The sequence below is a fragment of the Phascolarctos cinereus genome, unplaced genomic scaffold, assembly GCF_003287225.1.
Source record: "Phascolarctos cinereus isolate Bilbo 61053 unplaced genomic scaffold, phaCin_HiC Scaffold_726;HRSCAF=1367, whole genome shotgun sequence".
Classification (NCBI taxonomy): domain Eukaryota; kingdom Metazoa; phylum Chordata; class Mammalia; order Diprotodontia; family Phascolarctidae; genus Phascolarctos; species Phascolarctos cinereus.
This window is the reverse complement of record NW_027556098.1, coordinates 219210457-219225741: the sequence shown is the minus strand read 5'-3', so window position 1 is coordinate 219225741 and position 15285 is coordinate 219210457. Positions and strand designations below refer to the sequence as shown.

Sequence of the window (15285 nt, the reverse complement as noted above, 5' to 3'; positions counted from 1 at the left end):
CTGCTTAGCATACTGTCAATGAAAGATGGTAGTATTTAGCTTGTTTTTCAGATCCATGAATAATATATTGAAGGGAAAATGAAAATAAGATATGTGATTTTAATTGTGATTTGAAACTTAAGTGGTAAGTACATAGTTTATGTAGAAAGATGACATCATTTGCATATGTGAAACTTCCAGAGTAGTAAGAAATGTGATATTCTAGGTCATTTATTATTCTGGTTACCTGAGGTTGTCCATGGAGAGCATCCATAGATAATTAATTTTCAAAGATTTTGTAGTATCTGAGAGCTCTTTAGTCTTATCACTAGTCTTAACTGAGATAATGCTTATAAACTACTTTGTAAATTTTAAACTGGTATATAAATGTCACTTAATGATGTTATGATCAGTATTTTAGTATTGTAGGTCTGTAGTTATTCTAGGAAATTGGACAGATTATTTATGGATCATAAGAAATAATCTGGAATGTGTTCATGCTCTTTTTAAAATAAGCATAAGATCAGTTCCTCTTCCTGGTTCTTATCTCTTTTTAAAGTATAGAAAATTCTGATTATTTAAGATTTCTAAGGGTTTGGATTCTTACTAAATGGGAAGGTATTGTACATAAACTTTAACCCCCTTTTACTCTAAATAATACATTGAGGAATATTTGTGTTGCCTTAAATTTTGAGGTTCATTTTCCCCTCTTTACAGAAATCTCTTAATAACACTGAACCAAAAAGGGAACATAATTGTGAGTAGAATACTGACCATGATTTTTCAAGAGGATAGTAGAGGGTGAGGGGTTGGTTGTATAGTACAATAGTAATTTTGTAGAAAACGTATAAAACTTTTGTCTTGCCATTTTATGGTTAAAAAGAGGCAGATTAAACCAATTCAATTCAACTAACATTTATTAAATATCCACTACATTAAGGCACTGTGCTAAAGGTTGGGAATACAAAGATGAAAATTGCAAGGCTTTTCTTCTCTTTGTATTCCTGTGCAATGTAAGCTTCTTGAGGGCTGAGACTGTTTAGGGTTTTGTTTTTGTTTTTTGTTTTTGTGTCCACAGTACCCAGCACAGTGCATTGCACGTTAGTGATTAATAAGTGTCTGAATTGAAAAAAATGAGTGACCTCCAAAAAGACAAAAAGCAGCATAGTCATTTTTCAGGGTTCTTACGTTATATTAGGGTTATGAGATTTAGACAGTTAGAATGAGACAAATTATGACAGTTAGCAAGTTAGAATGAGACAAATACACAGGAGAGGTTAAACAGACATGAGACATTTGGGGAGAGAACAATCACTTCTAGTTGAGGAGTCAAGGTACACTTTGCAGAGTAGATAGCATTTTGCAGCTGGGTCTTGAAGAAAACAAAGGATTTTTATTAGGCAGAGATGTAGAGGGAGGCTATTTCAGACATGGAAGACAGTAAATGCAAATGCATGGAGAAATCTTAATGAGATTGTAGAATAGGTAGTCTAGTTTTACTGGAAAATAGATTGAGTGAAGGTAAGTTAATATAATAAGAATGAAAAGGAAGATTGGAACCTCATTTTGGAGGAGGCAGAGTAAGCAGTATATTTATAGGAGCCATTGTTTTTTGAGCAGGACGGTACTGTGAAGATTATTTTGGCACTTGTATGAAAGAAGGCATGAAAAGGGAAGTGGCTAGAGGAAGGAGGCCAAGTAGGATAATATTGTAATAGTCCAGACAAGACGTAATAAGAATCAACCATAGTAGTCACCATGGGAAAAGAAAGGGACAGATAAGAGAGAGATATTTTGGAAGTGGAAATCATGGAATATAGTACTTGATTGGATGTGGGGGATACAGGAGAGGGAAAATTGATGATGACACCATTGTTTTTAGCCTGAGGGACTGTGATGACAATGACAGTGTCAATAGCACTAGGTAAATTAGGAGACTGTATAGGCATTGTGAGCAAAATACAACTGCAGTTTTTAACATTGAGTTTGAGTTATTGGTAGGATGTACAGATGGAGTTTTATGTCAAGTATGTGGAAATTTAAGACTGGAGGTCAACAGAGATTTGGGTAAGATAGATTTGGGAGCCATTCACATGGGGAGGTATTAGCTGAAGCTATGGGCTTGAATGAAATTGCTAAGGGAGTGAGACATGGAGAGAGAAGAGTATAGGGCATTGACAGAGGCTTGGAAGGTGACCAGCTTTACCAAGCAAGAGGAAGAAAAGGAATTGTTGAGGAGACAGAGAAAGCAGGTGTTCAGAGAGTCAGGAACAAAACTGAGATAGTGCTTCAGTACTGCAGAAGCAGATATAGAAGAGACTATCAAAGAAGGAGGTGATTGGCAGATCAGGTGTTTTAGTAAGGATCATACATGGCTGATGAGGATTCAGAAAAGGTCTTTGGAATTGGTAGTTAGGATATCCTTGGTTACCTTGGAGACAGTGATTTCAGAGGAATGTTCTTCTCTTTTTGATTCCAGAATCCTGAACAGATGTGTTCACAAATGAGGAACAGTGTAGAGGGAGAGATTGGAAATGAAAGAGAGAAAAAGATGATGATCCACATAGTATAGTCTTGGAGTAGACAGGAGGGGAAATGGAATCAAGGACACGAGTGGAAGGATGAGTCTCCACAAGGAGGGCCAGCTCTGAGAATGGGAGGAAGTCGGAGAGAATCTGATGACATTCAGAGATTAAGAGGGGAGATAAGGAGCTCATGCTAGGTGATTTAAATTTTCTGAGCAGAGTAGGAAATGGGATCATCTGAGAGAGGGTGAAAAAATTTGTTTAATAAAGCTGCAGATGCTTTTGAGGAAGGACCGAATCCTCAGTTGATGGCAGAAGCTGAAGACACAGTCATGATTCACAGAGTGAGAAGTATATCTCTTATAACTCCTTTGTTTTCTTGAGATAGGCCTCTACAAAGTAACTCACATTGAGTGTTTGCTTACCTTAAAATTCACTTGAAGCAGTTAAAAAAACCTGAAACTTAATAAAAATATCACTTATAGCAAACAGAATGTTGTCTGTTTGAAATGTAAATTTCTTAAGTTAGGATCCAGGTCTTCACAGTTCTGTTTTGTAAACTTCACCTAGCATAGTTTAGTTACATAGTACCTGCTTATAATGATGTAAATTTTTATTCTCTTAAGGTTTAGTTAGCATCCAGTGGAAAGATGATTGCATTTAGAGTAAGAGGACTGGGGTTCAAGCGCTGTTGGTCACTAATCACGTAACCTTAAACAAGTCACTTGACAACTCTGGGTTGAGGTTTCCTTATTTGCTAAATCATTACTTTGTGCTATATGGCTTCCAAGGACTCTTTCAGATCTAAGTCTCTTATGCTATGATCTTAGTCTCATAGCACTTACTTCTAGACGGATGCCATCAGAATCTCAAACTCAACTTGTCCTTAATGAAGCTTACTATCTTTTCCCTAAAACCTACCCTTTTTACTAACTTCACTGTTTCTATTGAAGGTACCTCAGCCCCTGACTCTTCAGTCTCCTTCAATCCCCATATCTAGTCACTTGTGAGGCCTTGTTCATTGTTCCTTCTCAACATGTCTCCTATCCATTAGCTTTCTACTTCCTTTTGTCACTGTTTTAGAATTACTCACTTCTTGCTTGGACTATTTCAATGGCTGCCTAATTAGTTTTCCTGCTCAGGCTCAATCAGTCACTCAGTCAGCCAACAAACATTTATTAAGCTCCAGCTGAATAACAGGTACTGTGCTAGGGGTTGATAAAGAGACAAAAATGAAACAATTCCTGTCCTCAGTGAGTTTACATTTTATTGCTTTGTAAACCTTAAAGTCCTTTATTCATGCTTGTTATTATTATTCAGAGAGATGCTCTGTGTGTGTGTGTGTGAACATATGTATATAGGTATAAGGTAATTTGATGGGGAAGTCACTATTAACCAGGCAGATCAGGAAGGACATCAAGTAGAAGGGAACTAGGGATTTCATAAAGAGGTAGAAGAGAGGGGGAAATTCATTCTGTGCATGGAGACTAGTCCCCATGAAAAGATACAGAGAGACCTGAGATAGAGCACCGTGTCTAAGGAATAGCAAGAAGGCTAATCTGGCTGAAACGAATACAGGAATAGAAGGAATGTATAATATGCTCCACAGGTAAACTGAGGCCAGGTTGGGAAGGATTTAAACTGATTAACAAAGGGGTTAGTGCTTGATCCTAGATGCACTAAGGACCCAGTGGAGTTTATTGAGCAATGAAGTGACATGGTCCAACTTGTGCTTTAGGAATATCTCTTTGGCAAGTATGTGGAGGGTGGATGAGAGTGGGCCAAAGACTTGAGACAAAGTGACCAATTCTTAACAGTCCGGGCCCTAAGAAAACCTCGATGACAGTGTTGGCTGTCTCAGTAGGCAAAGTAGGTGTTTTTGTGGAGGTAGCATTGGCAAGACATGACAGCAGATTGGAAGGAGGAAAAAGTGGGATGAGGAAGAGTGAGTAGGTGAAGATGACTCTGGTCTTAAGCTAAGTGGCTAGAAGAATGGCAGGGCCTTTAGCAGACCTAGGCAATTTTAGAAAAAGTGCTAGTTTGGAGGGAAAGATAATGATTTCTTTTTTGAATGTGGTAAATATGAGATGCTTGTGATATCCAGTTCAAGATGTCTGATAGGCATTTGGTGACATAGAACTAGAGCATGAGAGGCTAGAGCTGGCTATATAGATTTGGGAGTTGTCTGCATATAGATAATAATTAAATCCCTGGAATCTGACAAAGTCACTGAGAGTGAAAGTAGTGAAGAGAAGAGGCCCAGGAAAAAGTTGTGGGATATACTCAAAAGGAGTTGGGATGTGGATGTTGATCGGGCAAATGAGATTGAGATAGAAGGGTCAGATAGGAGTTCATGATTGAATTGAGTATTAAAATTATTTTAATAATAAATATGTTAATTGAAATACTTTAAAAACCTTAACCATTCCCTGAATTATGTTCTGTAAACATTGGATGTTCATTTCTGTTAAAAGTCTATAGTGATTTAAGTGTCTCTTTAATTCTGGCTACTCAAGGAATATTTCTCCCAGAGGGGTACATTATTATAATTGCTTACTGTCTATTACTGAAATTGAATTCTTTGGAGAAGGAAGCACAATATTTGTAATGGTTGACTCCAGCCCCTGAAATTACTTCCCATAATGATTTGTTAGCTCTTTAAAGAAGGAAAAAACCCCCTAATAATAGAATTTAGCATAGCATACATCTATTTTCACTTTAGTTGCTTAGAGAAATCTTAGAAGAATTTTCTGATTTTAGCTTTAGAAGGGTTGTAAAGAAGTTATTTGAAGGATATATTTATTTGCATTTCAATGGAACAATGCTTCTATTCAAGTTTTATTGTATTTCCAAATAAATATTTGTGTATGGTAGGACACACTCTTTGCTTGGACAAAGGAATATTTTCCCCAAATACCAAATGGTATGATAGTGTTTATATAAAAATAAGGAATGATAGAGATTTCAGGGATTATTTTGAGACATTCTAGCCCCAAGCATTCTAGGTTGGACGTGACTAGGAGCTGTTGATAAATAGAGATGAAGACTTGTCTTGTGATTTGATATAGGGAACTCCCAGGTGAGAAAATTCTCTGTCGGTGCAGGCCATCATCTTCTCTGCAATTTATAGTCTTCAGAAGCTTCTACAAGCACTAAGAGGTCCAGTGACTTCCCTAAGGTAGCACGGCCAGCATGTGTCAGAGGTAGGATGAGTACTCTCGTCTTCTTGGCTCCAAGCCAGAGCTCTAATGCATTATGTCCTCTTGTGACAGAGATGTAGTAGAGAAGTGTTGGAATGCAAGACTGTAGCAAAGATAAGCAAACAGGAGTGGAGATATAGATTGCAGGGTCACAATATATAAACAATAATTTAAATCATATAGTAGATAATCCTTTCAAGATAGAAAACATATTGGTACATCTTGCCTTATTCACTTTGTGTGTTGCTGAAAAGTTACTTGTAAATGTAAAATTTGTCATTTCACTCAGGATAAATGTATGATGAGTGGATGCTATATATTCCTTAGCATGAATCTTTTTTGAAAAGCAAATAATTTTTGTGAAGCAAATAATTACTCTTTTTTTGTATAAATCCAGATTTTAACAAACATCTGATTTATTTAAATAAAGGAACACCAGTAGAATGAAAATTAGAAAGCCTTAAATTGAGCCTTAGGAGACTAGTTGATGCATTTAGCTAAGTACAACAACAACCCCCCCCCAAAAAAAAAAGGAAGGAAGGAACAAATAGACTGGATAGATGAATGAAGAAGACCAGGAGAATCTAGTTTCAGTTGCTCTGTAACCAAGACAAGAAAGTGTCATTTAGTTAGTCAAAAAGAATCCGCTGAGTTTTTGTTCTATGCAACATTTTGCTAATGCTTCTGGGAAAGGTACAGAAGACAGCTAAGATATAATGCTTGTCATCAAGAATCTTTCTTGTTGTGTAGACAACTAGTGCACATGTAATAACAGCAAATATACAAAACAAAGAATTAAGTTCTGAATTGTACCATTAAGTTCTGAATTGGGCCACAAACTATTAGATCGCTAAGCTTAGAGGAAGTTTCCAAAAGTTGGAGTGCTCGAGGATAAATGGAGGAGGTAAAGTGTGAACTGGATCTTGCAATTCAGTAAATTTTGGATAGGAGGATAAGAGAAGACAAATGTAGGAAACAACATGAGGGAAGACACAGAAACAAGAAGAGTTAATGCTTATTCATTTTTTTAAATTTATTTACTTATTTTTAGTTTTTAACATTCACTTAAGATTTTGAGTTCTAAATTTTCTCCCCCTCTGTCTACTCTCCCCTTCAGATGGTGTGCAGTCTGATATAGGCCATACATATATATTCATATTAAACACATTTTCACATTAGTCCTGTTGTAATGAAGAATTAGAACCCATGGGAGAAACCATGAGAAAGAAGAAATCTCCGAGAGAGGGGGGGGGGAGAAAGAGAGGGAGGGAGAAAGAGAGAGAGAGAGAGAGAGAGAGAGAGAGAGAGAGAGAGAGAGAGAGAATGAGAGAGAGAGAGAGAGAGAGAGAGAGAGAGAGAGGAGAGAGAGAGAGAGAGAGAGAGAGAGAGAGAGAGAGAGAGAGAGAGAGAGAGAGAGAGAGAGAGAGAGAGAGAACGAGAACGCAGATTGTATGCATTGATCTGCATTCAGACTCCATAGTTCTTTCTCTGGATGTGGATAGCATTTTCCATCATGATTCTTTTGGAGTTGTCTTAGGTCCTAGCATTGCTGAGAAGAACTAAGGGTATCAAAGTTAGTCGTCGTACAGTGTTGCTGTTACTATGTACAGTGTTCTCCTGGTTCTACTCACTTCACTTTGCATCAGTTCATGTAAGTCTTTCCAGGTTTTTCTGAGGTCTGCCTGCTCATCATTTCTTGTGGAACAGTAGTATTCCATTACATTCATGTGCTACAACTTGTTCAGCCTTTCCCCAGTTGATGAGCATTCCCTCAATTTCTGATTCTTAGCCACCACAAAAAGAGCTACTATAAACATTTTTGCACATGTGAGTCCTTTTCCCAATTTTATGATCTCTTTGGGATACAGACCTAGGAGTGGCATTGCTGGGTCAAAGGGTACACACAGTTTTATAGCCCTTTGAACATAGTTCCAAATTGCTCTGCAGAATGGTTGGATCAGTTCACAGCTCCATCAACAATGCATTAATGTCCCAATTTTCCCACATCTTCTCCAACATTTATCATTCTCCTGTTTTGTCATGTTAGCCAATCTGATAGGTGTGATGTGGTGCCTCAGTGTTGTTTTGATTTGCATTTTTCTGATCAGTAGTGATTTAGAGCATTTTTTCATATTACTATAGATAACTCTGATTTCTTCCTCTGAAAACTGCCTGTTCATGTCCTTTGACCATTTATCAGTTGAAGAATGACTTGTATTCTTAAAAATTTGATTCAGTTCTCTATGTAGTTTAGAAATGAGCATGCTTATTCTTATGGAGTAATGAATAATCACAATTTGGTAGGGCACTGCTCAGTAAATGGAGGCTTTGAATATAACCACTATATTATCCTTAATGGAAAGGAGAGAATGCCCAGTGGGGATGATAGATCAAATGATGCCTTCTTCATAGTTGTGAAAACCTGGCACATATATAAAATCTGAGGAAAAGGAGAAATAAGGATAAAGATTAGAGTAATTTCATTATGTAGAAAGTATTTTGAGTACAGGCAAATAACATATGAAAGAAAGCTGTTATAATTGTCCATTTTTTCTGTCAGGGTTTGGGATAAGAGGAAAGGGGGATTTATTTAACTATGAAAAGCAGTCCTCAGTTCTTTCTCAAGCTGAAGAGATTCTCTCTGTTTTTTCCTTTTTTTCCCCCAAGTCAATGTGAGTACATGTATGTTAAATAATATAGAATGCAAGAGTTTACTTCTCCATGCTCAGAAAATCATATATTCAGAAAGAAGGGTAGGGAGAGAAAATTTAGTATTATGAATTTCCAAGCAGTTAGGGAAGGTCAGACATTGATTGGACATATAATATTTTTTTCTCCCTTGATCTGACTATATACAGAACATGCATATTTATGTTTCATATATACACATGTATAAATATAGTTATAATAAAAATATACACACATATATGTGTGTGTATGTGTGTGTGTGTGTATATGTGTGTGTGTGTGTATACATATGTATACCCCAAAATTATTTTAAAGGGATCACATGTGGCATGATTGAGATAGGATTGAAATTTATAATGGGATGTGGTCCCTGATGTTATCAAAGATTATCAGGGCACCTAACAGTAAGTGAGAACTTTGGGCAAGTATTTCATGTTATAAGAAAAGCTGTGCCAGTGATCTTTCCACCATTATCTGAAACATTGAAATAAAGTCAGTAGCCTTTTCCCCAGAATACTTTAGATTTAATTCACAGTTGATATATTACCTTAAAGTATCTTACTATTTATGACAGAATGAAAAACTGAAAATGTTCTTACCTTTATGTTTTAATAAGACTGTTTGCATCTCATAGAGAAATAAAATGTAAAAATTCTGGATCTGACATTTGTTCATTAGAAATTGTTAGTATTTCTGGCTAGCTCTTTTAAATACAATCTAGGCAATCTCAGTTTTTATAAGAGAATATAGCCACTAATTTTTTTCTACAGATTTAGGCAACAGAAGATTTGTGAAAACAAAATATATTGATCTCATTTATATTCCATTGATGAAGGAACACATGCTGGTCTCCGCTCGCTTTCTGTCCACTAATATGAAATCCTTGTCCCTGCTTCTTTGCTGGTAGGTTTTTAGAAGTTCAGTGAGCAATGCAAATCGCCTGAAGAGTGGAAAATTCCCTTGTCACACAGATGCCCTTATCAGCAGCAACCAGATGGAGCTCTGAGCAGGAACATTATCAATGTTAAATTGCTTTTTTTCCCCTTGAGTAGAGAGGATTAAAGCATTCCTTCAGAAATGGGTGGCAAATGCCACAACTTAAGGATATTAATATTTGGAGGAGTTAGTATTTTTAGAAGCAAAAAATATGGAAATACCAGAATATTTCATACTCAAAACCTAAATATTTCCAAATGTTTTCTTATAATCAAAATAGTGGTATATTCTTTCCACAATGCAATGTTAAAAGAGTTAGTTGTAAGTTTTGTAAGTATTTTTAAAATAATGGCTTTTTTGTTATTGATATAAATTCCCTACCTTGCATATAAATTATTGATTCAATTTCAGCAACAGAAAAGCGTGTTTACAGAAGTAGTTTCAGAGAGAGTATTCCATATTGTCTGATCTTTTTTTTTTGATGAAAGGTAAAAGAGTATTTAAAACATCCAATTTAAATATTTTATAAAATTTTATGTATGAATTTGGTATAATTAATTAGAGCTTCACTACACCATTAAAGTACTTAGTAGTAACTTTCCGGTTCTCCATGAATTCATCTATAGAACTAAAATGAAATATATTAATTATTGCTATGATGTAAGCTAATAACTGCTAAGCTTTGCAAATGCAATACTATATTATTAATATTAATAGTAGTAGTAATAGTAATGTTCATAAATGTTAATGGTCATCTGTGTGTTTTCTGTCTTGGAGGCTGATAAAAGGGATTGCTTTTTATAGTTCTGTGATATTTTTAGACTCGTAACGTTAGTGATGGCGTCTATAATATTTAAGATGTTGCCTGAACTCTGATAGTTGATCTGTTTCTCTCAGGAAAACTATATGTTTGTAACTTGTATTAATGAAAATATCAATGATTAAGAATGTATTTACTGTTTACTTTTTTCATTAAGAGTATAAACAGTTTCATGAAGTATATTTGGAGATTTTTTTCCCTTGAGGGCCAAATTTTCATGTTTTTTGGGGGGGAGAGAGGGGAGCAAAAGTTGAAGTGTGGCAGTAGTTATAGTGAAAATATAATTTTTTCATAGGTGCAGATTTGAATATATAGAAAAGGGTGACAGAATTGGTTTCTTTTCTGATTTACATCTAAATATCAGACTAAAATAGTGTATTGACTGAACTGTACTTTCACATATAGCAGTGAGAAGGAGAGGTTTCATTTTAATGTGTGTATGTTTATGTAATTTAACCCCCAAAAGGGCTAAGCTTTTCCTAATGACTTTGTAAATTGTTTTAATGCTTTATTTATAGAACCAATTTGGAACTGGAGCTAATTCATCGTGGAGGGAATTTGTGTTCAGGTGGAGCAAGCACAGCTGGCAAACGATCTTGTTTGAGTGAGTATTTAGAATTATTAAATTCACTTTACTTTTGAACTAAATATTGAATTTTCAGAAACAAGTATAAAATAAAGTTTACTTTTTAGTATGACTTGAAATCTTTTCCAAATTTCTTTAAATTCATAACCTTTTAATATTATGACTAAACCTCTACAAGGCTAGCCACATATTTCCCTGATTTTAAGGTATATTTGTAATCTAATATAGCCTACTTAGGAAGCAAATGGATTTAGTAATGAAAGAAAATTGTATTCCCAGCTATAAAAAATAATTGGCTTTTTTATCCCCCACCTTAGTTCTTTTAAAGGGGAACTTTCACATTGAATAGTTTTAAGAAAATATTTTATAGAAGCTATTTATTTTGCCTATAGATTTCTTTCTAACATCCTACTAATTAAATTTGAAGAAAGTTTGAAATATGTTATTTTTTTATGTTCGTAGAATTTCTGTATGATTTTTTCATGTAAAAATATTTTTCTAGTTCGCACTCTTTGTAGTAGTTGTGTCATTGATTGAAGTCTAATTTGGATGCTTAAAAATAGATTTTTAAGAGTGTAATTTTAGTGCTACACTTAGTCCTAATTTTAATCATATCATTTAGAAGAGTGATATCAAAGTTAGGCACAGAATACCAATTATTACAGATTTATTTGATTACTGGCCAAATCCCTCTTTCCCACCCTTCCACTGTTCCTTCTACCAAAAAAATAAAGTGATGATTGATTTTGGGTGGGATAGGATGTATAGCTAGTTTTTCTGAAAAGACAAAAAAAACTTTTCCAAAAAGTTAACAGTATGTATTTACTTTACAGTGTTTCCTCATGCATATTTTAAAAATAATCCGTATATCTCATTGCAGTTTTTTTCCCCCAAAGATATGTGATTTTGGGGGAAATTATCAAGATGATTTCAGCATTACTAGTATAAAGTTAAAGTGTAAAAGAAACTTTAAATAATTTAAAAATTTTTTAGAGTATGCTAAAATGATGCCTTCCTGGTTATACTTAAAAGTTTGTGATATGATAATGATAATTTGCTGAAGACTAGGGTAATTATTCACTTGTTGAAACATGTACATAATTAGTGTATTTACAGATATTGTAAATTAGAGATATATTGAAGAGTAGTTTTTACTTCTAATCTGTTTGAAATTATAGATACCGTGCTTTCCATTATAGAAAATATCCTATTTTGATACTTATCCTCAATCGTTATATAACATTGCTATCTAATTGAGAGAGAATTTTACTTAAGAATTCAGTAAAGTGATTTTAACTATATAGTTTATAAAGGCCTGCTTTTTTCTCTGAAGCTGGAGCAAAGGTTAAGAGATTTCCAAATATCTGAACAGTTTTATGAGAATGCTAATGACTATTATGTCAGTTGGTAATCTCAATTTCAAACTTAAACTCTTTAATAAGGTGTGTTGTCTGGCCTTTGTTTATTGTTTTTCAGTTTTACATTAGTGATTTGTAGATGATCATATGCATGGTAGAAGAGGGACTTGCTAAAAATCCTTTGTTAACTTCACTCTAATTGTAAGACATAGTTTAACTTTAATGTAATAATGTAACTTTAATGTTATTTCATTGCTAAAAATATTTTGTACATTTTACACTAGTTGTAAGGTATATTTGTTGTTATTTTAATGTTATTTCATTTTCATTTGATTTCTTATTTCTTATTTATGTTCATATGATTTTAGACAACTTTTAACCAGAATGTCTTATGTCTTGGAATAAATTATTATCCTTTTGAAATATATATTTACTTTATTTTAATGTATTATTTTACCATTCTTTTCTTTTTGAATTTTGAGTGCTAGAAAATTATACTTCAATTTGCATTCAGAATTAATCAGTTCTCATTCTGGAGGTGTTTTAATATTTTTTCATCTTGAGTCCTTTGGAATTGTTTTGGTCATTGTAACAGAGTAGCCAGATTTTTCACAGATGATCATCATGACAACATTGCTGTTACTGTACACAGTGATCTCCTGGTTCTTCTCACTTAACTTTGCATCAATTCATATATATCTTGCCATGTTTTTTCTGAAACCACCTTATTTGTCATTTCTAAAACTCAGTAGTTTTCCATCATCATCATATGCCACAACTTGTTCAGCCATTCTCTAGTCGATGAGCATCCCCTCAATTTCCAGTTCTTTGCTACCACAAAAAGAGCTGCTATAAATATTTTTGTACATGTAGATTCTTTTCTTTTTTCCTTGATCTCTTTGGGTTACAGACCTTTTTCTTGTTTAGTTTTTTTAGTCTTATTAACTCTTTTTTACCCCTTTTGGGGTTTTCTTGGCAAAGGTGCTGGAGTGGTTTCCTATTTCCTCCTCCTCCTCATTTTACAGATGAAGAAATGAGGCAAATAGGGTTAAGTGACTTGCCCAGGTACACTCAGCTAGTAAGTGTCTCAAGCAAGATTTGAACATGGGAAGATCAGTCTTCTTGACTTCAGGCCTGGAACTCTAGCACTGTACTAGCTACTTGCCTGGTTTAGATTTAGTAGTGGTATTGGGTCCAATCAGAATTTTTCTGAAGCTTTGCTTGTAGCTACTTTCACATCGTTTTCTTCTGCCAAATTTATATCTTGGTCTTCCTGCCACTGTAGTAGCTTTTTGTGGTCAAGTTCTTTTAGTTTATTTGTTTGTTTCTCATTTTCCCTGTCTATTTCTTGACTTTGACCCTTATTTTAAAGTTGGGCTCTCTTCACCTGGCTGTGGGGAAGCAATGTGCCACATTTGGGGCTTTTTTGTGTTGATGTTTTCAGAACTAGCTCTGGAGATCTACAAGTTTTTGTTGTTTCTAAGTTGGTGTTATCCTGGGAGAGAAGTGGACATTGCTTTCCTGGACTGTGCTCTAGTTTTTACATAGGATAGGCCCTTGTTCTCCTGTAGTCAGAAATACTAGTTTTTCTCTTGGCCTCTGAATGGTGACTGTGATGGATCATAAGCACAACTACTACCCAGAATTGCTTATGTGCAATTGAGTTGCCAATCAGTACTAGCTGCACACAGTGCCAGTAGAGGGTCCCCTGTATTCTCTTTCTGATCAGTTGTCTGACCCCCTTTACCATCTCTGGGCTGAGAGCTTCTGAAGCTGCTGCTCCTTCCAAGGCCCACTGCTGGCTCTGGTCCCTGCCCACCCCAGTGTTACAGACCTGTCCTGCTGACCTCTTAAGTTTTCTGGAAAAATGTCTCCCTCTAACCTATTCTTCCCTCTGCCTCTCCAAAATTTGATTTGAGGCATTATTTTAAAGTTGTTTGTAGGAATATGTTAAGATTTCAGCTGGCTCCCAGCCTGTGCTCTGCCTCTATCTTTACTGTTAAAGAAGTCTTCAAACAAGTATTTAGAGCTGTCATGTTTTTTTTCATATTGATTTAAAAGCACTAGTGGCTTATCGAGGTGAAAATGTATGCCTCCAATCTAATGTCTGGGAAAGAATTCACAGTGAGGACAGTGAGGAAAAATAACCTATTAGTGTGTTGTTGGTATTTTAAGCCTTAGCTATCAATCAAGTAAGTATTCTAGTTGTTTAAAAGACTTTTAGAAGAGTAGAGAGAATTAAAAAAAAAAACCTTTTGCATGTTGGATGTCCCTAAATAAAAAAATATTTACCCAAACTACTTATTGATAATCTTCCTATCCTGAATAAGTAGGCCCTTTAATAAATAATACTCCTCCTTGTAAGGACTACGTTTTGTTCAACAAAGGTGTATATCAATTGTTAATTTTTTTAAGTCAGATTACTTGTTTAATGTATTAATAAAAGCTCTTGTATATGATTTGAAAGTACATAAGAAAAATCCATAAATTCTAGTATGGTCTAGAGTTTCTGAAAATTTTCATATTAGAATGATCTTAGTACTTTTCTACAAAAGTTCAGTCTTGAATATTAATTTAAAAAGGAGATATGTTGAGAAAAATGGTTTTGTTTTTGACGTTTTGGTTAGAATATTAAAGCACAAAACCAAATCTTTTCTTCCCATAAAATCTTCATCACTATCCTGAGTCTTTAAACTGCAGATTCATTTCTGTCTGTGTTGGATCTGGATCTAATCCCTATCTCAAATAAATTCCCTCAAAATATCTTGTAAAGAGATTAATTTTGAAACTTAAAACAAGAGGAGCAGAGTCAAATACCTGCTTTGACTCTTTTGTTACTGTTTTTGATTTAATCCTGATACAATTTATCATTTTATTAAAAAAAAAGATGCAGAGTCTACACAATGAACCTCTATCTTCTCTGTTAATCACTGTAGGCAGCCCACAACTTGAAATAGTTCTGCTGGATACTTAAAGGGTGAGATTTTGATATGATCTGAGAATCTGAGGAAATTATTTTGACCTTCATTCCAAGGTGCAGTGAAGACTGTATAGGTTTAGTGTGGAATATCAATGATGAGCCTTCAGAAAGTTATCCTTTGGTGGACTGACCTTATCCTTTAAATATTTTCACTTTCATTGATTACTTCAGGGGAGCTGTAAAACAGTTCCAAGACAGAATTACATGTTCTGG

At 34.8% G+C, this 15285-nt stretch overlaps 1 protein-coding gene across 1 annotated transcript in view; it reads left to right on the top strand.

Moving 5' to 3' along the window:
* UBR3 (ubiquitin protein ligase E3 component n-recognin 3) overlaps positions 1-15285 on the top strand; it is a 303032-nt gene that overhangs the window by 219847 nt on the left and 67900 nt on the right. The window contains 1 exon segment of the mRNA XM_078146977.1: positions 10667-10752. Coding sequence (XP_078003103.1) covers positions 10667-10752 — 86 coding nt within the window.